This window comes from Protopterus annectens, chromosome 7.part0 (genome assembly GCF_019279795.1).
Source record: "Protopterus annectens isolate FY-2018-M chromosome 7.part0, PAN1.0, whole genome shotgun sequence".
In the NCBI taxonomy this organism is placed as follows: domain Eukaryota; kingdom Metazoa; phylum Chordata; order Ceratodontiformes; family Protopteridae; genus Protopterus; species Protopterus annectens.
The window spans coordinates 1,169,118,680-1,169,140,872 of NC_056739.1; the positions used below are offsets into that span (position 1 = coordinate 1,169,118,680).

Below are 22,193 nucleotides of genomic sequence, written 5' to 3' on the forward strand. Positions count from 1 at the left end.
AGAAACTCCATAGGCTCTCAGAAGGATATTTGTTTGAGTCTCTGTCTTTTCCTGGGTATCCAGAAAACAACTTTGTGATGTACTTCCAATTAGAGCTGAGCTGCCTTCCAGTGTCCTCAGTGCTAGAATGCAACCACACAGTGCATAACTGTTAAGTGGGTCTGTTCAGAAGATTAACATCCACTTGTATTTTATTCCAAATCGTGTGTGTGTGTGTGTGTGTGTGCGCGCGCGCGCATGCGGTTCTCTTCTGTATGATTGAATGTTAATGTTGTGGTTAAAAAACTGACATTAAGAAGTTCAAACATATGGAAGACCGAGCACCCTAGACATGGAACGAACAAAAGATTACAGAAGGAAAAGGAAAGCTATTTCCTTTCCTGATCTTCACATGAAAACCACCTGTAACTCTAGCCTCAAAATTGTCTTGTGACAGTGTTACAGGAAGGTTTTTCTTAAATTAAGGTGTAGGGTTAGCATCCTTTGCGAACCGTAATGCTGACCCTTCTTCCAACCTAAACCTAAGAAAGTCATTCCCATAACACTGCCACTACACAAGACACAAACATCACTACATCTACCCAACCCTGAAATACACACACACAATCATACAAAACCTATCCCTGACTCAACCCTGACTACCACACACACACACACACACAGACACACACACACACACAGATGCTGTCACCCCTTCCAATCCCATTCACCTTTCACAACAAGACAGTCTCTGAACATTTTGAACTTTTGACTATCTGTCTGATAATAAGCAACACCCCTATTGCTTTGCAACCAAACTAATGTTCAGTTAACTCAATGGAAGCTGTGTGTGTGTGTGTGTGTGTGTGTGTGTGTGTGTGTGTGTGTGTGTGTATATGTATATGTATATATATATATATATATATATATATATATATATATATATATATATATATATATATATATATGTATATGTATATATATATATATATATATATATGTATATGTATATATATATATATATATATATATATATATATATGTATATGTATATATATATATATGTGTATATGTATATATATGTATGTATATATATATATGTATATGTATATATATATATATATATATATATATATATATATATATATATGTATGGGTACTAATCACCATACCTGTATGATGTCCTTCAAGGATGCATCTGCGTCCTTACAAATGGGTTGTCCTGTCGTCAGGCAGCCCTTCGGTCGGCCGGGTTCCAAAGTCTGGGTCTGGCCTCGGCTGGTGTCGCACTTCACCCGACGTCATAGCTGCAGTTCTTCGGGTATAAAGGCATCAGCCGACGCCATTTTCCCCAGTCTTTCTTGCCGCGTGGTGCCCGAAGCAGAAGCTGTTCGCAAGTGCCGGTCGGTCAGAACCAGAGATTACTACTACCGAATACTACTTCGAAGACTTCTAAAAAGCTAAGTACCCCGTTGGGGACTCTTTCTTGCCTCAGCCGATGTCAAAAAAAGTGAATAACTGTTTAACTTGTGGTAAACAAAGATTTCCACTCTTACTGCTTACCTTGTTTAGGCCCAGACCACGACGTAGCAGCTTGTCTAGCCTGTGCTTCTTTTAACCGACGGACGCTTAGACGTCGTTCGGAATTTGCTGAGCAGTTTTTCGGCTCTGATTTTGCTTATATTATGCCGTCGGATCCTCCGACTTCACAAATAACCAAAAAATGCAGGGAAAAGGACCGACACTCGCGGTCCGCGGTTTCGGCCGAAACCGCGGTTAAGCCTACCACGAGTGTCTCGGTTTCGGCTGAAACCGAGCAAACGGTTCTTCCTTCACCCGAAAACATGCCTTCTACCGAGGCCTCTTCTAACCTGGTGGAATCGGCTTCTGAAATCCAACCTGCAGTTGCGGTTTCTCAGGAATTATCTGACACTATTCCCTTGGATATTTCAACCCCTGCACGTGGAGCTGCTAGGCCTCCTGCAGCCATGTCTATTAAGGCCTTTGCCAGGGCTAAAGCAGCTAAAGCTTCAAAAACTGTGCCTGTTAAGACCCCCTCTCACAGGCCCAGCTCCAGTTCCCATATGCTTTCTCTGGCAGAGGATCTCATTTCTTTAATCCAGGGATCCCAACCTCATCCAGACAGGGCCTCTCATCCACCTCCAGAGAAGAGGCCTAGAGCAGAGCCCCCTGAGCCAGTGTCCACTGATGATTCCTCTGATGACTCAGATAATACAGACCCTCCAGAGGCTCCTTACTCCCCTTACGAAGACTCTGATGCAGAAGAGTCCATCCCTTCTGCCTCTCCACCTGAGGAATTTTCCTTTGGGGAAACCTTGCATGCTATGAGGGAACAATTTCAGTGGCAGGGCCAAGATTTCTCAGACTCCAGGAAAAGGCTTAGAACCTTTTTGCATTTACCACAGCACAGGCCTTTAGCTATACCTCCAGTTCTTTCTGTTGTAGATGATGCATTTAATGATGTTTGTACTGCTCCTGATTCATTACCTCCGGCCCCTGCTAAGCCCGACAGGTTCTACAGGGTCCCGGACACACATCACCACTTATACAAGGCTCCTTTTGCAGATCCCGAGACTATCTCCCAGGGGCCTAAGGCTGTAGCAACTACCTCTGCTAAAAACCCCCTCCCCTCTGAAAGGGAATCCAGGTCCTTAGAGAGATGGGGTAAAAAAGTTTACACTTCTGCTACTCTGTCAGCTAGGGCCTTGAACTGTCAATTTCATATGATTCAATATCAAGAATTTATGCTAGACCAGTTAACTAAAAAACTGTCCTCTGAAGAATCTTTAGATAAAAAGTATGTTCAGGAAATGGTACATAACATTCAGCAAGTTAGTAACCATTCTTTAAAATGCGGCTATGATGCACTGGAGGCTTCCTTTAGATCAGCCATGACTGGCACAGTTATCAGAAGGCATGCATGGTTGAAAGAGCAGGCCTTACCGGACCATGTCAAATCAAAACTTTTAGATGCACCCATGGACAAGGTCAATTTATTTGGTTCCCCTGCACAGCAGGTACTGAAGAAGATGGAAGAGAAGGCAAAATCTGTACAAACAGTGAAAGATTTCTTACAGGTCCAACCTCCAAGGTTTAGCAGAAATTGGCCCTCCAAGAATTGGTCCTTTCCAGACTCCTCTAAAGCACAGAGAGGCAGGAATAGGCGTTCAAGAGGCAGAAACCAATCCAGGGGTGCCTACAGGGGACGCCAGTGGCAGGGTAACAACCAGCGAGGCACAGACGCAGCCACCACCACTACAACAGCACAATCACAGTGACTTGGCTCTGGCGCCGCCTACCAGGGAACAACTAGAAGCACCCTTAGGCGGAAAGCTAGCTTTATTTTCAAAGAACTGGCATTACATCACAAGAGAAAAGTGGATTTTGCAAACTATAGACCAAGGTTACAGGTTTCATTTCCATACTCTACCAGGAAAGAGAGGAATGCCAAACCTACCACCAACTCAAAGGGCAGAAGCTCTAAAACAAATATCTCAATTATTAAGGATGAGAGCTGTGGAAAAGGTACCATCTATGGAACAAGGAAAGGGATTTTACTCCAGACTCTTCCTGGTACCAAGAAAAGAGAGCAAATGGAGGCCTATTCTCGACCTGTCCGCTTTAAACACATTCCTCATTGTCCCAAAATTCAAAATGCTGACTCTACAGCAGCTTCTTCCCATGCTGGGCAAGGAGTCTTGGCTGGTAACTCTAGATCTCAAGGAGGCATACCTGCACGTCCCCATACGACCAAATTGCAGAAGATACCTCAGATTTCTTGCAGGATCAGAGCATTATCAATTCTCAGCATTGCCCTTTGGCTTATCTACTGCGTCCAGAGTGTTCACGAAATGCCTGGCATCAGTAATTGATCATTGCAGGCTTCAGGGAATCCAAATTTACCCCTACCTGGACGACTGCCTGATACACGCGGACAACAAAAACAAGCTAACAGAAGACTTACAAAGAGTCATTTACCTGCTACAAGCCCTGGGATATACAGTCAGTATAAAGAAGTCAAGGCTGATTCCATCCCAAAGAATAACCTTTCTGGGTGCAGAGCTGGACACATCAAAGCAAATGGCATTCCTAACTGTAGAAAAGCAAGAGCAACTACCTCTCTACTTCTTGGCATTAACAAAGCAGAACCATCTAACAGCAAGAAAAGTACTGCAAGCCCTGGGATTCATGGCATCCTGCATAATTCTGGTCCCTCATGCCAGACTGCATATGAGAAAGCTACAGTGGTACCTAAAGAATTTGTGGTCTCAACACAAGCACAGCCTAGAAACCAAAATTCCAATAATCCCATGCCTGAAGCAAGAGTTCCTATGGTGGGCTCAGGCCTGTCAATCAAACACAGGATTGCCCTTTTGCAACATTCAACCAAGCCAAACCATCACGACGGACGCCTCAGACCTCGGTTGGGGGGCCCACATGCTGGACAAGTGCATACAAGGCCTATGGACTCAAGACCAGCTGCACCTACACATAAATCTAAAGGAAATGCTGGCAGTAAAATTGGCAATCCAGTCATTCAGACCATTTCTCCAAGAAGGTCAGTTGATGATAAGGACAGACAACACCACAGTTATGTGGTACATCAACAAACAGGGAGGCACACATTCATACCCTCTATGCCGGCTGGCACTGGACCTATGGAATGTGGCTCTGAGCTACAACATTCAGTTACAAGCGATTTTTGTACCGGGAAAAGAAAACATCCTAGCAGACATATTAATCAGGACTACCACGGATGCCCATGAATGGATGCTGCATCCGGACATCTTCAAAGCCATTACAAGAAAATGGGGACTACCACAAATAGACTTATTTGCATCCCCACGTAATCACCAGCTAAAGAAATTCTGCACAAGGACGTACCACCCACTGGCTTGGAAGGTGGACTCCCTATCTTTCAGTTGGCAAAACCTGACAGCATATGCATTCCCACCACTTCCTTTGATGCACAAGGTGCTATTGAAGATCAAAGAGGAACGTCCGAGGATCATTCTGATAGCTCCAGACTGGCCAAGGCAACATTGGTACCCATTACTAAGGAGCATGTCTCGGGAACAAATATGGACACTACCCCTGGTTCCATTGCTGTTAACACAGAACAGCCTCAATATCCTGCATCCAAACCTGAAAACTCTACAGCTGACTGCCTGGAACATTACATAAGATCAATTAACCCAAATTTATCCCAAAGGGTTAAAGACATTATCCTTGAGGATCGCAGACCCTCAACAAGAAAAAATTATGCAGCAAAATGGAAAAGATATCTCATTTGGAGTACTGCAAAGGGAGAAGATGTGTCACTGGCAAACATAGCCAACATCCTGGAATACTTGGCAGAGCTCTTCCATAGAGGCCTGTCCTATTCTTCCATCAAGATACATGCATCAGCTATTTCAGCAGAATACAGATTGGATCCTCCTGTCTTCTCACATCCTCTGCTCAGGCAGTTTCTGAGAGGAATTAAAAATGTAAAACCTCCTAGGAAACCACCATTGCCAGCATGGGACTTGAACTTTGTGCTAGAAAAATTGACACTTCCTCCTTTCGAACCAGCAGCAACAGCAGAATTACAATACTTATCATGGAAGACTGCTTTCCTGCTGGCAATCACCTCAGCAAGAAGGGTATCTGAACTACAGGCATTAATGGCAGTGCAACCCTTCCTGATCTTCCATCAAGATAGAGTGTCCATGAGAACAAATCCTACATTTATGCCTAAGGTGGTATCCAGAGTGTCTTTAAATCAGGCTATCCACCTACCTACATTCTTCCCCAACCCACAAAACAGGGGAGAAAGACTGTTACATACCTTGGATGTGCATAGACAGTTACGCTACTACCTGGACAGGACCAAGTGCAATAGAAAGACTGACCAGCTACTGGTAGCATATGCAACAGGAAGGGAAGGAAAAGCAATTTCAAAACAGACAATCTCCAAGTGGATAGGAAATTGCATTAGATTCTGTTACTCCTACCATGGAAAGAAAACTCCAGAGAACATCAGGCCTCACTCCACAAGGGCCACAGCCACTACCACAGCTTTCTTACGAGGAGTGGCTACCAAGGACATTATAGAGGCTGCTACTTGGACCTCCGTGCATACATTTGCCAAGCATTATAATTTACCTTTATACTCTAGATCCCGAGCAGGTTTTGCCACTGCTGTTTTGCAAGGGATCCTAACTACACCATAATCTCTCTATTTTCCTCCTCCCCTAGTTTGGCTATGGTATTCTACCCATTTGTAAGGACTGCAGATGCATCCTTGAAGGACATAGTACAGTTTTGTACCTACCATAAATGTAGATGTCCGATAGGAATGCATCTGCAGTCAGGATTACCCACCCGCCTTCCCCTCTGTGGTACTCCTAGGGTATTTGCCATCTTTTAGCTAGCTGGGGGGGATCTATTATGGTGTATTTGTTTGTATATATGTACATACATGCTTATTTTTTGTGTTTGCTCTCTACTATTTGGATACATTGGCATTTATCCAAATTTAGCCATCCAAGAGGGCACCTGACATCTGGGGCAAGAAACACTGAGGAAAATGGCGTTGGCTGATGCCTTTATACCCGAAGAACTGCAGCTATGACGTCGGGTGAAGTGTGACACCAGCCGAGGCCAGACCCAGACTTTGGAATCCGCCGATCAAGGGCTGCCTGACGACAGGACAACCCATTTGTAAGGACTGCAGATGCATTCCTATCGGACATCTACATTTATGGTAGGTACAAAACTGTACTTTCTAGTAACTTTTCTGCTACAAATAAAGAGAGTGTGATTCTACCATTTAAAAAGTTGTACTAGAGATTTCTTTGTATGACTAAGCATAGCTGATGTGTACTAAAAATTTGTAAGCAGAAATCCAATGAATGGTAAAAAAACTGTAATGTACCTGCATTTGTAAAATGTCACTTACTGTAAGTATTACTGTGATTGTGGAGCTTTTCTCCCCGGGCCTCTACTGAAAATGGACATATATCCAGTTGGACTAGCCCGGTCAACAAATGTAAAATAAATAAATAATAAAATTATGTAGAAATAATAATTGTATATTACTGATATAGTGAATACCTTCATACATTTTTGCTCGTGCCTTTTGCAGCAGAAAATCCAAAATTCTTTTTGGGTTAGTCTGTATTGATGTCATTCCAGTCCACCTGCATCTTTGGGGGATTTGCTATGCTTCTTTTGGAGCGACCGATGTATGAAGAAAACTAATTCCTGTGTTGGCCTATTCAGCCCTACACTAGGGACCCATGATAACTGTGGGAGGGAGGATCTATGTGCCCCGTTATCCAGTGTGTGCCCATCATAAAGCCCACCATCCCTGGATCACTAAGCTGATGGCCGCACAGTGTCCAGTTGCCTAGACTGAGTTACTTAGGATAGCCCTGTTGAGTGAAAACTGAACATAAAACCAACCAACCTGCCAAACTTGAACTAAGGGTTAATATAATCAGTATAGGTTCACTGACATGACACAGCCTGAATGTAAATGACATGGTGATGAGGAGGCTGAACATCCTTTGAATTCAGGAAACAAGATGGAAGGGTAGTGGAGCAAAGACACTTGGCTTGGGATCCAAAGCCTGCTACTCAGGGGGGAGGATAGCCTTGAAATGGTGTGGGAATTGTGGAGAGGGACAGGCTTCAGAAGAGACCGTAAGTGATGCCATCAGAATTGGTGACAAACTCATGGCATTCAAACTCCAGTGCAAGGACAGGGCAGTATTCATAATCTTATCCTCTTCCCCACTGTAGGATTGTGATAGGAAAAGTGTATTCAGACAGCAATTGTGGACTCTACTAAATAAAGCAGGACAGCATGAGTTGGTGCTGATAATGGAGTACCTGAATGCACATATTGTAACACAGAACAGGATATGAAGACTGCTTGGGTCCACATGGATTGGGCAATAGGAATAAAGACGAGAGGACACGCTAGACTTCTCTCTGGCCAACAGCTTGATGGTGGCCATCACATGTCTCAGCAAGACAGAATAATAAGATGGCATACAAAAGTGGCTAACATGCAGCTCAGGTCAGGGAAGGCTCTAAGCTCAACAGAGGCTAGGCTGAAGACCAGGAAGTTGACTGGAGAAAAACATAGGATTTCAAGGAAATACTCAGGGTTATAGCAGCTTTGGAAGAAGAGTATATAGGTGGGGTTGAAGAAGAATGGCTTCAAAACAGTATGTGTGAGGACTATAGAACAGATATGCAGCCAAGCCAGTTACGGAATTAAGGTACATAAGGAAAGCTGGTGGTGGAATGCTTAAGTTCTGGAAGTCATCAGAAGAAAGGAGGGGTTCAAGAAAAAGTGGAAGATAGAAAAGACAGACTAGACTAAGAAAGAGTACTGGTTGGCTAACAAAGAGGTTAAGAGATACAAGGCATCAGAGGCACTCTACCAGCTTCTGGAAAGTGACTCAGCAGATGGCGTAAAGCAACTCTATTGTCTTACAAGCCAAAGACAAAATGAACAAGAAGGTGGTCATCAGATACCCTATGCAAAGGATGCCAACACCAGGCTGGTAATCAGTCCACAGAACATCAAATGCAGATGGAAGTACTGCTCCAGACACCACCTTTAAGGAAAGAAGAAGAGGAGCCAACCCTAGAAGAAGTAAGAACAGCACTAAGGAAAGTGAAGTCAGGGGAACGCAGCAGGTTTAGGTGTGGTCACAACAGTGATCAAGATGTTGGGCAAGTTGGGGGAGAAATGGCCGTTGAGGTTAGTCATAGCAGTATAGAGAGAAAGGAGTATCCCAGCTGACTGGAGAGTAAGCAGTCTAATGCCAGTGTATAAGAACAAAGGGGCCTTTTCACAACTGTGGACAGTATAAAGGTATTAAACTTGTTACACTGCATGAATGTTTTGGAGAGGGTGATTGATAAATGCACAGAGTAATAGAAACTAAGATGGGAGATGAACATTTCAAATTTATAACAGGGTGCAGCACAACTGAACTGAATTTGTAGTGAGACAGCTAGTTGAGACGAAGCTAGAGGAAAGAGTCCAAATGGGCATTCCTATACTTTGAGAATGCATATGACAAGGTGCCAAGAAAACTGATTTGGACAGTCCTTTCATGGCTGGAAGTCCTGGAAACATTGGTAGAATTAGTGCAAGCATACAAAGACCCAATGACACAAGTTGAACAGTGTTTAGACTTGCAGAGCGGCTTCCAGTGGGAGTGGGTATGCATCTGGGTTCAGCTCTGAGCCCACTGCTGTTCATACTGGTGATTGATTACATTAGCAAGCAGATCATATGGGACAGATCAACAATGCTGCTGTATGCAAACAATGTGGCATTACTGACAGTCTGAAACTGAGCTTCAGCAAATGAAAGTGGAATGGAAAACTGAAGACTTAGAAGATGAAACTAAGTACAGATAACGCAGTTTTAATGGCGACAAATGGGGGAAATTAGAAGAAGCTGAAAATTGAGAGATGGTAAAGTAGAGGAACAGATCAATAGCTTCTAGTATGTTGGAGGAGTGATTGAAGAGAAGGGAAATCTGACTGAGGAGGTCAGAGCTAGAATCAGAGGGGTTACAGACAACTGGCACAGTGTGTCCAGGATATTTTGTGACAGAAGAATGCCACACAAACTGAAAAGTAAAGCACACAAAGCTGTTGTACGACCAGTACTACTGTATGGTACACAAACCTGAACAGTAGACAAAGCAGATAAGAATGCTAGAGCTTATTTGGATGAAGTGCCTGAGATGGTTAGTAGGATGCACACTGTGGGACAGGTGAAGAAATGAGAACATTAGAGCAGACGCATGAGTAGCTGTATTTGAACGAAGGTCAAAGAGAACAGATTATGGTGATTCAGGCATGTGCAGGACAGCAGAAGATAATCTGTTGAAGAAGATTTGGGACAGACTCGAAGAAATCAAGAGGAAACTAGGGTGCCTAGCAAAGAGGTGGATGAATTGCACGAGAAGACCTGTAATAGTCAGGAATGCCTGCCGAAGAAGGTATGAGAGTGGCATCGAATTGAGAGGTGGCAACAGTTGATACACCCCAACCCAATGTAGAAATAGGGAAAAAGGTTAGAATTTTCAGCTGCATTCTGTCCTGGGTTTGTCTGTGTATGCATATAGGTTTATATTGTTGTTATATGGATTGGTGTTATATGTGTCTGTTGCAGTTGTATGCCAGTGTGTGTGTGTATATGCATGTTCTTTTGGTGTCTGTAGGTGCATTTCGGTTCTGTGTAATCCTAACCCTGGCAGTTTCAGTTTTCAGTGCTACAGATGACACAATAGTGATGTACTGTGTGCATGTGCGTGCGTGTGCATACGTGTGTGTTGGTCTGTGCTGGAGGGCTTGGCTGGTGGATCACAAGCATGCCTGAAAACCACCACAGTGAATCCCTTCCTGATAGGAGTCCATAACAGCAATGCAACTATTTTGCTGTAGTCAGCCATAGTTATATTTGAGTTTTTGTGTTTAGCAGTGTTAGTAATGATGCAGTTCTAACCGACTGCCTATTTTTTTACATAGTATGGTCTACAGTCTTAGTTTGCAGTTGGTCTCTATGTCATGAGCTGGCCTTTTACATATGTTTTACATACGTACATACTTACATTTCCTGTGCATCATCCTTGCACAGTGCTTGATGTCTCTTAAATTTACGTTTTGGCTTGAGCCTATTTTATTTCTTGCTTGTTGAGAATTGTTTTCTCTGCTGCAAATCTAGACGCCATTTATACAGCCTGCAATTTTCAGGTGTTTCACTTGCGTTTAGTCTGAAATTAAGCTGAATAGTGATGACATAATAGTTGGAATAAAAAAAATTGCAACTACAATTTCAGTGTTTGGAGACTGGTAATTTTGGAAGAGTTGTCATTTTAATCTGCAAGCATTCATGTTCAAATGCAGCTCACCTTTATTTTCATATATTTTTAATGACTTTATTTTCACGTGGTATTTTGTATAAATAATACTCTTTTACTGACATATCAGTTGTTTCATTGCCAAAAGAAAATTACCACAAGAGTCTGACAGTGTGAAATAAGTATATGTGGACTCTCTTAAGTATCTCTCTTAAACTTTCTGTTTATTGCACACGTGTGTATATGTATGAACCAGAAATGAAGTATATCCAGAAAATGTTTTGTACAGTTTTCTGAAAAGTTCACCATTGAGTTAAACAGGGAGGAAAAAGCAGAATAAGCATTCCAGTCATAAGTTTCAACCCTCCATGCCAGGTTGCTCCTTTTTTACTAGCAGTGAAAGCTGAACATGAGGGGCTAGTCATTTAGGCAGCCTTTGGACTTTTTACTTATTTTAGATTTAACTCTACTGTTTAGGACTGTGTACTGCAAGTAATCTCCTTCACACCCCCAAAGAGAGAGGGAGACCAATGTCGCATCATTCCTCCTTTTGTCTTGCTATCTTCAGCAGCAGCCCAAGCTGCTAATTGAAGTTGGATCACATTAATCTTGGGGATTTATCCCTCAATACTACAAGAGATGGCTTTCAGAAACTACAAAAAAGGAGCGTTCTTTGTTCTTTTTATTTTCCTCAAGAGTGATGACAGAAATGTTTGCAGTTATATTTAGGGACATCTGAGCTAATGTTTTTCTTTTAGGGTTCAGATCAGTCAGAATTTTAGTATTTCCTCTCATGCTTGTCTGTTTTTCTTGTCTCCCTTTGTTTTATTGTGTAGACTAATTAATTCCCATCCTGCATTGGTGAATGCTATTGTACTTGTTCTACAGTCAGTTGCAGGAAGCACCACTCTTCTGCCTCCTGCAAGTGGTTCATCACGGAATGTACCTTCAAGTTCCTACAGTGAAATGCCAGGTGAGTGTCTTTGTGATGTTTGCTTTGTAAACTCTCTTCAGTAAATTCTGGTTGTCAGCCTTATTCTAAAAGATGGGGTTTTAAAGCTTTTACCAAATTCAAGCCGCGGTGGTACAGCGGTAGCGTTGTTGCCTTACAGCAAGAGGTTCTCCTGTTCGATTCTTGGCTGGAGTGCCTTCTGTGTGGAGTCTGCATGTCCTCCCCACGGTCGAGTGGCCTCCGAAAGACATATGTGAATGGGCGTGCCTTCCCTGAAGGTTGGGCATCGGGCTGGCATCTCAGCACCATAAAAAAATCTACTGCCAATCATTAGCGGACCGGAGTTCCGCTGTGGCGACCCCTAACCGGGAAAAGCAGAAAAGACAAACCAAATTCAAGCCAAAACTGTTTTTTGTATGATGTGCTTCACCCAGGTAACAGTGTAATAGATAAATTGCATGCATCATAAATGGGAAATCTCTTTGTTTACCTTGAATTTCATATATAGTTGGCAAATTATGCAGCAAAGCAGGCAGATACATTCTTAAAGTATCAGATTATGCAGCAAAGCAGGCAGATAAACTCTTAAATCATCATATTAAAAGTTTAATAAGGTGAGGAGAGTGCACTAAGCAAGTGGTACTGTTTTCAGTCACTAAGTAGAAGGTAACAGTAGAAAGCTTTATAGCGAGCTGTCTGCATCTGGTTTGTTTGTGCGGTAATCTGGTGCTACTAAGAAGCTTGGATTGTAGCTCTTCTTCAGTGTAAATAAACAACTGCATACAAACAGATGCTTCCTGACTGGCTGACTGCTTAGAGTGATAGTAGTGATTTATACCAGTCCCCATTTAACATGGCTTTTCTTGAAATTACATGGTTAAGGTGTGTGTGTGTGTGTCTGTCTGTCTACCTGTGTGTGTGTGTGTGTGTGTGTGTGTGTACCCTAAACCAGGAAAGTCATCTTTGCCATCTTCAGAAATTATGAAGAAGTATACCTCATGGCATTGCTGTCATTAGTACACACATAAGGATATTGATGATGCATAGCTGTTGTGGTTACACAACCATCCTGAAGTCACACCCAGCTGGTATTTTTAGTCTTTTCATTCAAACAAAGTTTTAATTCCTCATAGAGAACAGAATAAGGTATGGAGTGATGGGGAGCAGTTGCATAGTAATATGTAAACATTTACATTTTACAGTATCCAGTCCATCCATTTCAGTTCTGAAGGAGAGGTCATTCCAACCAGCTCCATCGCACCTGTTCAAAACTCACTCATGCTTCTCCCCTACACCCACAGTACTCCTTGCTTTCCCCCAGCACTTATGCATCTAGTTGCTGTGGTTGCAAATGACAGCTATCATTCAAGCTGAAGTAACCATTGTGATAAGTTCAACTTTTTTTCATTCTTTCTTCATTATAATTATGCTAATATACTGTGGAGTTATTTTTCAAACCTTTTTTAATAGCTGAGACTTATTCTGCTTTGTCTTTTTCCTATAACAGTCTATATTAGTTTGGTGGATTGGCCTGTCCCCTCTCTTGCCTCTTTACTTTTATTTATTTTTGATACTATGCTATCTATATTGAGGAAATATATGTTAGATAGATAAATATTAATTGTATGCAGGATATATTCTAGTTGTGGATTCTGTGGGTTTAACAACTGTTGTGTGTTAATATTTTCCTGTGGGTAATGATTCATAACTTTGCTATGGAAAAGGATAGGGCCTTAGAGATTTAAAAATTGTGTCCATTATGGCCATAAGATTCTGCATCTAGACATGCACAATCTGTGTGTGCTGTGCCTGGAGCCAGAACACTTGAGAACTGCAGTGTTTGTAAGGCCTTTGGCCAAAGTGTAAACATTTATTTCAAAACATCTTGTGCTACTGGCCAGGATGCATGTTGATAAGGCAGGGAAAGAAAAGCAAACAGAGAAGCAAAAGTTAAAGGAGGCCGAAACACTTTCCAGTGGTTGTGCCCCAACCAGTCAAGATGGCACAGATTCCTGGGAATGAATCCCGACCCCTTAAGATGATATAGGACCTTCCACAAGCTTCTCCATTGGGTGCTTCCCAGCTGGAGGTAACACTTGTTTCAGACCCCCTATCAGAGGAAAAGACTTTATAGCTTTTCCTCAGAGAAGGACTTGTCCAAATGTTTTGGTTTCCATCCCTGTTTTTTATCCCTGTCTGTTAGGTCTGCAAAGCGTGTCAGGAGTCTTCCTGACAACATTGACTGGGATTGTATGATGTAGGCCTTGAAGGCTCATTTTAATTTGGGAAGGCTCTCATTTAGTCTGTCAAAGGCAGACAGTCAAGGACCTTTTCCACTGATTTCTCATGCTGTTGTGCCCAGGGAGTTATGGACCAGAGAAGAGAGTGATCCTGTTGTCATCTGCTTCAGAGTTAACCCTTTGTGCTGGTTGCATCAACATCATCCGGTTTGGTGTCAAGACTGCTTTAGGCCATGGACTTGGCATCAGGGGCTCCATGCTGGAATTTACTCTGATTGCGTCATGGCCCTTTCTTGGTGTCAGAGACTTCAGCATTCAACACATGTGGTTGTCACATTAATCCTGGATCTTAGTGGCCTAAATGTACTTTGGAATGTAAGGCTAGGCTTCTTAAGATCCTTAGAAATCAATAGCCTAGTAAGTACCAATGAACACTGATGCAGAAGCCAGTTTTGGTGTCGACAACAGTGCACTTAATGCTGATGATTAGTTCGGCTCCTTCGATGTGAGTACCGTGTATGTCAACATTGGGAATGGTGCAGTTAACTCCAGTACTAACTAGCACTACATTGGATTTGAATTTTTGAGAAGAATCATTAGTCAACCGTCTAGGTTTGTAAACATCAGGTGTGCCCCCTACCTCAGTTCCTCCCTGAAACACCCTTCAAGCAGGAGCCTTGTGTCTGACTCGCCGATCCCAGAAGGAGTTCAACCAAAAGCCGAGGAGGATCCCAACTGTTAGGGAAAGACTTTTCCTCAGATTACTTGGATGATCCCCACCCACACGTGTGTACCTAGGAAGAGAATGTATAAAAGGAAGCACATAAAAGTAGACTGCTCCCCAAGGTCCCCTCCTGAGGATCCCCAAATTTGGGAAAATATTTGAATTAATGAGGCAGAGTGAGGATCATGATGCACAGTTCCCCTTCACCTGCTGAAGGGATTCAACAGGAGGCACTTGGATGGTCCCATCTACCTCTTGGGTGACCTCCCCCTTACGTTGCTTGAGAGACATGGTTGTGGTGTAGACAGAGCAAGAACCTAATGTGGCAGAACCCATTCCTAGCAAGCCTGACATGTCTCAAATGAGAACCCTGCAGTCCACCCACTAGATAGTGATTTGAGAGTAAAGAGTATTGCTTGTGGAAGACTCTTCTGTGTCAGGCACTTTGTGCAATCAGGACTCTTTTTATTTCTTTACACACATCTCTTTCTTCCTGAAAAAGCTCACAGAAAAGATCACTAGCTGTCTGCAAAGGCTGCCCACCTCAGACATTTGTCATCAGAGCAAAGCGCAAGTGACAATGCTGAATAATACATTGTTGTCCATAAGGCTCTTGTATAACACGGTTGATGGGGAGGTGGGGACAGGTATAATAAGAAATCTCAAACTGCCTCCAGAGTGGAACAGCTGGGCAAGTCCACAGGCATCTGCTATTGCATCCCAGGGAAGGACTGCAGAACCACTGATTTGTCTGCTTTGCGAGAGTCTTCCTGATAACTGCTTAAAGTTCTGTCATTGGAATATTTGGAACCACAAATTGTTTGGGCTCTTTTGGTTCTTTGAAAAGGAACGCTGCAGGACCTATGGTGAAAAGTGTTTTACCTTCCTGCTAAATTCTAAGCACCTTCTCTTTCACCTTGGGTCCAAAGAAGGGTGGACCAATCAAAAGGTGCCAGTGGTGAGAGACATCTTGACACTCCTCAAAAGATACATTGCCTGAGCCAGGCATGGCATCTCATACTTCCTGCACTAGTAAGCATGTTTGCCAGTCATGCAAGATAAATGGATAAGGGATATACTGTAATATCCAGAGGCTATGCTTTTCCCTATTCAAAAATGTCCAAACTAACCTCTCTTCCACTCCAGACATCCCACCCATCAGCAGAAAGTGACAAGAATAGAGGTCATCATCAACCATTTTCAGAAGAGAGCCATCCAGGAGATCAGATGAGAGAGAGTCCAGGGTTTGTTGTAGTCTTTTTAGTTAACAAGAAAACCAAGGACTACAGGCTAATCCCGGATCTTAGTGGCATAAACATTTATGTAAAGAAAACAAAATTCCAGATGGTCACGATGCACTTGATCCTCCTTTGCCTACAGGAAGGATATTGAATATTTTTAGTTGACCTCCAAGACACCCAGCTGCTCATCTGAATTTCTAAGGTTTCCAGGAGGTTCTTTCACTTGAGAGCCAGCAATTACCAATTCAGACCCTGCTATTTAGTTTCACCTCAGCCTCCCTCCCTCCCTCCCTGGCATACAGTAACTGAATGACAATAGTTGCCAGGCCATGAGACTGTGGGGAATCATGATATTCCCTTGTCTAGATCATTGTGACTCCTTGTCTCTTATCACAAGAGTCATTAGTAAAGTTCAGGAATTACTTGATCCAGCTTACTCTATCATTGGAAATGTCAGCAAACAATGCAAAGTCCCAGTCAGAGCTTTTGCAAGTACTCATCTTATTAGGCTGACATCTGGACACTGTTCAAAAGATTGTCAAGTTACATTAAGACTGAATGCTCTCCTTTCAGTGTGCACTTTAAACAGCCATTACATCATCCTGTACCTCCTGCTTTTTTAATCCCAAAATTTAGGGTCTCATGGCAGCTGCAATTCAACTTACCCCCTTTGCCATTTGACAGATATTTTTAGAGGGTGTTACAGTGGATCCTACGAGTGCAGTGGTCATAGATGGAAGAGCACATATATAGGAGTGTATGCTTGTCCAAAGTGTGCCACATTCCTTCTGTGGTAGTCACACCTGTCAATTTTCAACAGAGGATGTTCATTTGCTCCCCCTGTACCTTTAGTCATTGTGACCACATACTCGTATGCCTAGGGTGAGGGAGACAATTCTGGAGGCCAAACTGCACATCAACATTCTGGAGATGAGAACAGTCCTCTAACACTGCAGAATCCACATGGTCAATATGCCGGTTGTGTGATATAGCAACGAACATGGTGGCACTAGGACCTATCTTTTATGCCGAGAAGCCATGAGAATCTGTGAATGGGTGATGCAGTTGTAGCAGTACACATCCCCATACATGCCAGCTGCCTAGTGGGCAGGTTCAGATGATATAATCCTATCCCCATGAGTGATCCCCAACTTGCTGATAAAGCAGATGATAAACCATTGATTGGGGATAGTTTTGCCACATTCTACTTGCATCCCTAGAAATGCCAAATGCAGCAACTTGTTTGGCCCCATGACAGGCCTTAGTATTAAAAGAAAATAATAATAGACTCCCAGGGACACATTAATTCATTAAGGGTTGTTATTGTCTACCTTTCTATGCCTACCCCTTGTTAACAGTACTTCTGCTGAAAACCATGTTATGCTGAGGAGCACTAGCCCTCGTAGTCCTGTTCTGGTCTTCATAAGTGTGCTTCCCCTTGCTATGGCTTCATCTGAAGAGGAAAGTCCTGATTCTAGATCTTCTTCCAGATTTCTTGACTTACCTTCCTGCAGGCTTTATCCAAGCATTTGCTGTCCTCTGATAACCAGATGGTTTCTGCAATTCCTCTGATGGTCCAGGATTTGCCTTACCAGTTTAGGATGGTCCAGGTCCTTACAGCATTGCAGAAGCCATCCACTAGGAATCTATAGAAAAGTAATTTGAAGAAGTTTTCCCTATAGGCTGTCCAACATGGCTTGGGCCCCTTTTTCTCTCCAATTCCTTCTGTACTGTCATTTCTGCTCCAGGTTTGTTACCAAAAAGATTTGTCAGCAGATTTGTCTAACTTTCGTCAGGGTTTCAAATCCATCTCTTTAGCAGCACTGAAAGTTTGCAAAGCCTTCCTAATAGAAAAGTTTCTCTTACTTCCTCAAAGATCCCATCCCACCTTCAGATATTAATTTTATCCAGAAGAAACTCACTTGTCCTTCATTCAAGCCAGTGTACTTGTTAGAACTTGCATACCTATAATGGAAGATGTTTTTTTCTATTAGCTTGTTACATCAGTTAAGAGTTTTTGAACTGTCCTCTCGCTCTTCTCGTCATCTATACCTGGTATTGCATAAGGATAAGGTCTCACTATTGACCTTCGTGTCAAAGGTCACAACCAAAACTAACACTAACCAATCCATTAATCTGCCAGAATCCTCCCTCAAGCATTCGGCACAGGGGACTTCCAAGATGACTGCACACTAATCAAGATATTGATTTGAAGGTCTCCCAGTGTGAAAACAGAAACCATTAAAAAGGGGCCATTATATCTAACTGGGTAAAATTCAGTCACTGGCTATTTATTACACTGCCTGAATGACAGCAAAGAAGAAGTCTGGAGAGCCTGACATGAAATTAATGAAAAAAGAAGGGAAAACAGTGACTGGGAAGCATCCTGCTGCTCTTCAGCTAACACAGCTTCCAGTACTTTAGAGGAAAAACTAAATCAAATCCGCACAGAGGTGTTTAAAATAAATTAAATACTGAAGGAATATATTGATTCAAATAGCAAAAGGCCAAGCAAATAGAAGCTTTGTCTAGCTATTCACATGCAAAAATGAAAAGGCTGCCTGAGCAATGAGGGTTCTCAAGAACTGTTTGAAAAATAGAGTTTAAAAACTGAGTGTACACAGAGTGCTATACCAGAGAAAATAGAATGAGCAAGACTGTATTACCTTTTTAAAAATACAAATAAGCAACTGGGCTGGCATTCCACATCATGATTTATTAATTGAGAGGACACATTATGTGTATGCTCTTGATCTGGCCATTAGAAAGCAGCCAAGACCTGTATTAGTAAAGATGCAGTCATACCAGCAGAAATAGTTGATCCTGACAAAATTGTGGCAGGAAAAAAAAAAAACAAGTAAAAAATTAGAGAAAACAGTGTGTTTCTGGAAAATTATTATTCACTGTACACCAGGCAAAAATAAGGAAATGTCGAAAGGCAGGTGAGATTTAATCTGCTGTATCCGTCTTCAGAATCCTTTTTCCTGGAGGATCAAAGATATTTTGATGCAGAACAGGCTAAGGAGGAAATAAAAAAAATAGTTTATCTAACAAAGAATGAGCCAGTAAGCTGAAGGGAAACTGCTTCACATTCTTCTGACAACAAAGGCCACAGAGAGACTTCGCCTGAGAAGCCTTTTCCAAAGTTCTAAAGGAAAATGCTTGAAAGTGAGAAAAAAAACACAAGAGTTTCCTGACTCAGGCGTACCTTTGACTTGAACCAGTGTCTAGGAAATGGAGTTGATCATGAAGAACAGCAACACTAAAATTAATAAATGGAACACTATAAAGCATCAATCATATTTGTGAAATGTGGCTTTGCAAGAAAAAGTGGCTAAGAAAGACTGGAATTTTGTTGACTTTGTTAAACTTGTCAATCTACTGTAAAGCAAATATCCTGAATGTGAAGTTCTATCTCGCTGTTCATTCTTTACTGATGGGTTTGGAGCCGATCCCTCAGCTCTGAGTCGGCACTACTGCAAAGCTCGAGGATTTCAAGTAGCTTGAGGCCAAGTCCCTATCCCATGATGCACCCTGAGTTACCCCAGATCTAGTTTGCTGCTGCAGCTAATCAGATGCCCTTGCGAGCTCGGGCCAGTAAAAACTTTAAAATCATTATATGTACTAAAATTATTGCTAGTTTATTGTTGTAATTCTTAGATATTTAGATTAGATAAGCTCTTAAAGCGTTATCGGTAGTGTTCCCTTCCCTATGTGCTTTCTTTATTATATATTTGGCCTCGTTTCTTCATAGGCCTATTTAAAGCTCTATTTAAATTTCTGACAAAAAAAAAATTGTTATTCTGTGACCCTTTTGGCCACATATCTTATTAGCATTATATTGAGTGTTTTCTTAATGATTTTTCAGTGACCTTTTGTCACTTTTTTCCTGTGAGAGTATTTCATAATTATTAGACTTAGGTGTGTGCATATATTAAGCTTTTGTTTTGTTTAGAAGACTTGTTAGTAGTTATAGTTAGCCTTAGTTTAAAAGGCGCGCGTGTGTGTGTGTGTGTGTGTGTGTGTGTGTGTGTGTGTGTGTGTGTGTGTGTGTGTGTGTGTGTCTGTGGTTGCAGTTAGCCTGTTTTTTATTAGAAGGCTTATCAGTAGCTATAGTTAGCCTTGGTTTAAAAGGCTTATGTGTGTGTGTTTCTGTGATTATAGTTAGCCTGTTTTTTGTTAGAAGGCTAATGTAGATTTGCTGTTGGTGGGTGTGTCCATTTCTGTCATCGCTGATGACAAGAACAAGCACCCTAAGTCAGGGTTTAAAAAATGCCCTAAATGCGAGTAAAATATGTCTGTTACTGAATGCCATGTGAATTGTGTCTACTGCTTGGGTGCCTTCCGTGACATTGGTTTCACAGGTCACGGAGCCAACTGTCTTTTCTTTTCGGAGCCGGTCCCCAGTTTTGGAACAGGTATCTGAAATGCCTAAATCACCACTACTCCAGTCGGTACCATCAGTCCTTTCATCTCGGTCTTCTGTTAGCCTATCTGATTTGGATGTGGATTGAGTGGTGCAGAAGCTTCTACAGGCACCGGCCTTTGCCAAATTGTTATCGGCTCCGACCCAGGTGGCTTCAGAGCCGAAGAACTGTATACCAGATATATCTCTTCCTCCTCCGAGCCACACTGGTCCTTCGGAGCCGGAGGAGTTGGACTTGCTGATTGTGGATCCTTCGGAGCCGATGCCTGCTCCAGTGTCTTTGGCTTCGTTCACTCTGACGTCTTCGGTGCTGATCGAAGATTCTAGGAGCTGACACTCTCTGGTCGAGTCCAGAGAGGATAGTCGAACCGACTTGTGGGTTCTGACTTTGCCTCTCAGGGCTTCGGCTCAGATGAGCTTGGCTCCTACCTCGGGCTCGGAGCCCACTCTCTCCCAATGAGTGGGGTATCAACGGTTTCCTCAGATCCGTCGGTCCCTTCGCATCGGAGCAGGAGGGGCCTTTGAAGCCATGAGGAGAGTTATGTCTCCCAAGACATCCTCAACTTCTGGTCCAGCTTCTTCATTCCCCTAAAGCACCTGTGTCTGCTTCTGCCTCACAGATCCTTGCTAAGCACAGAGACCCAGAGCCTCAGGAACCCAGGCTCTTCCGAGACCTCCCCAGAAGCTCCCACTGAGGAGGTTCCCAGGAAGAGTGTGTGTAAGAGGAAACATTTGGACTCCCTTCAGGAGTCATTAACATCTGACACTGACTTGGATGAATCAGAAGGGTCCCCACAGTCCCCCTCTGAGGATATCTCATTTGCTGAGATACTGGAAATCCTTAGGCAGAGGGGTGACTTGCAGTCCACAAACCCTACTGAGGATTAGTCGGTACTCCTGAAGGCTTTCGGGTCTCAGCCCTCCACCTCTTGGGTGTCTCTGCCCTTCGATGAGCTTATGCAACTGGTCTCACGAAGGGCGTGGGAGTTTCTGGATACTATGGAGCCTGTCCGTAGGAGACCTAATAAGTTCATATCTGTCCCCTAGATAAAACCTTCTTGACCAAAGGTGTGCCACTTGATGCCATGGTGGTGGCAACAGCCAACAAAAAAGGGAATGTCTGAAACTTCCTAGTCTATCCTAACAGAGACTCAAGGATCATGGATAGATATGGGAAGTGCATGTTTAGTTCAGCGACTTTTGCACTTAGTTCGCTTAACTATTTAACCCATTTTACAAGAATACAAAGAGATCTCCTTAAAGAGCTGAGAGATACTCTTCAGGGTACAGTAGCTGCAAGAGTTACAGACAAAGTTGCCGCCCAGCTTGCTACCCTCAATTCCATAGTGAACTCTTCCATGCGTCTCATTTCATATGCAGCTGATGGAACGAGTAGGACAGCGGGTACAAGAGTTGCGCTTGTGTTCCTTCGCGGACCCCTTCAGGTCATCCTTCATGAATACCCCCTTTGATGGTGCGTCCCTTTTCGGGCCCAAAGTCAAGGAAATTTTAACCAGTTATGAGCAGGATGGAAAGACTGTGTCTGCTATCGGGGTCCGTTTTTCCACCCCTACCAGACCCTACCCCGGGATTCAAAGGGGAGGGAAAATGTGGTTCCGAAAAGCCCAAGGATCCTTTCAGGACACATGTGGTGAACCCCACTCCAGGAGCAGAGGAGGGGGCAATAATGAAGACACCGCCCTCGCAGCAGAGGGGATCCGTAACACCAG

The 22,193-nt window shown here is 42.9% G+C and overlaps 1 protein-coding gene across 4 annotated transcripts in view; it reads left to right on the forward strand.

Moving 5' to 3' along the window:
- The window catches only part of UBL7 (ubiquitin like 7), a 934,199-nt gene that overhangs the window by 541,292 nt on the left and 370,714 nt on the right, over positions 1-22,193 (forward strand). For all 4 annotated transcript variants that reach the window (XM_044077768.1, XM_044077769.1, XM_044077767.1 and 1 more), the window contains one exon: positions 11,717-11,853. In XM_044077768.1, coding sequence (XP_043933703.1) covers positions 11,717-11,853 — 137 coding nt within the window. The remainder of the gene's footprint in view (positions 1-11,716; positions 11,854-22,193) is intronic.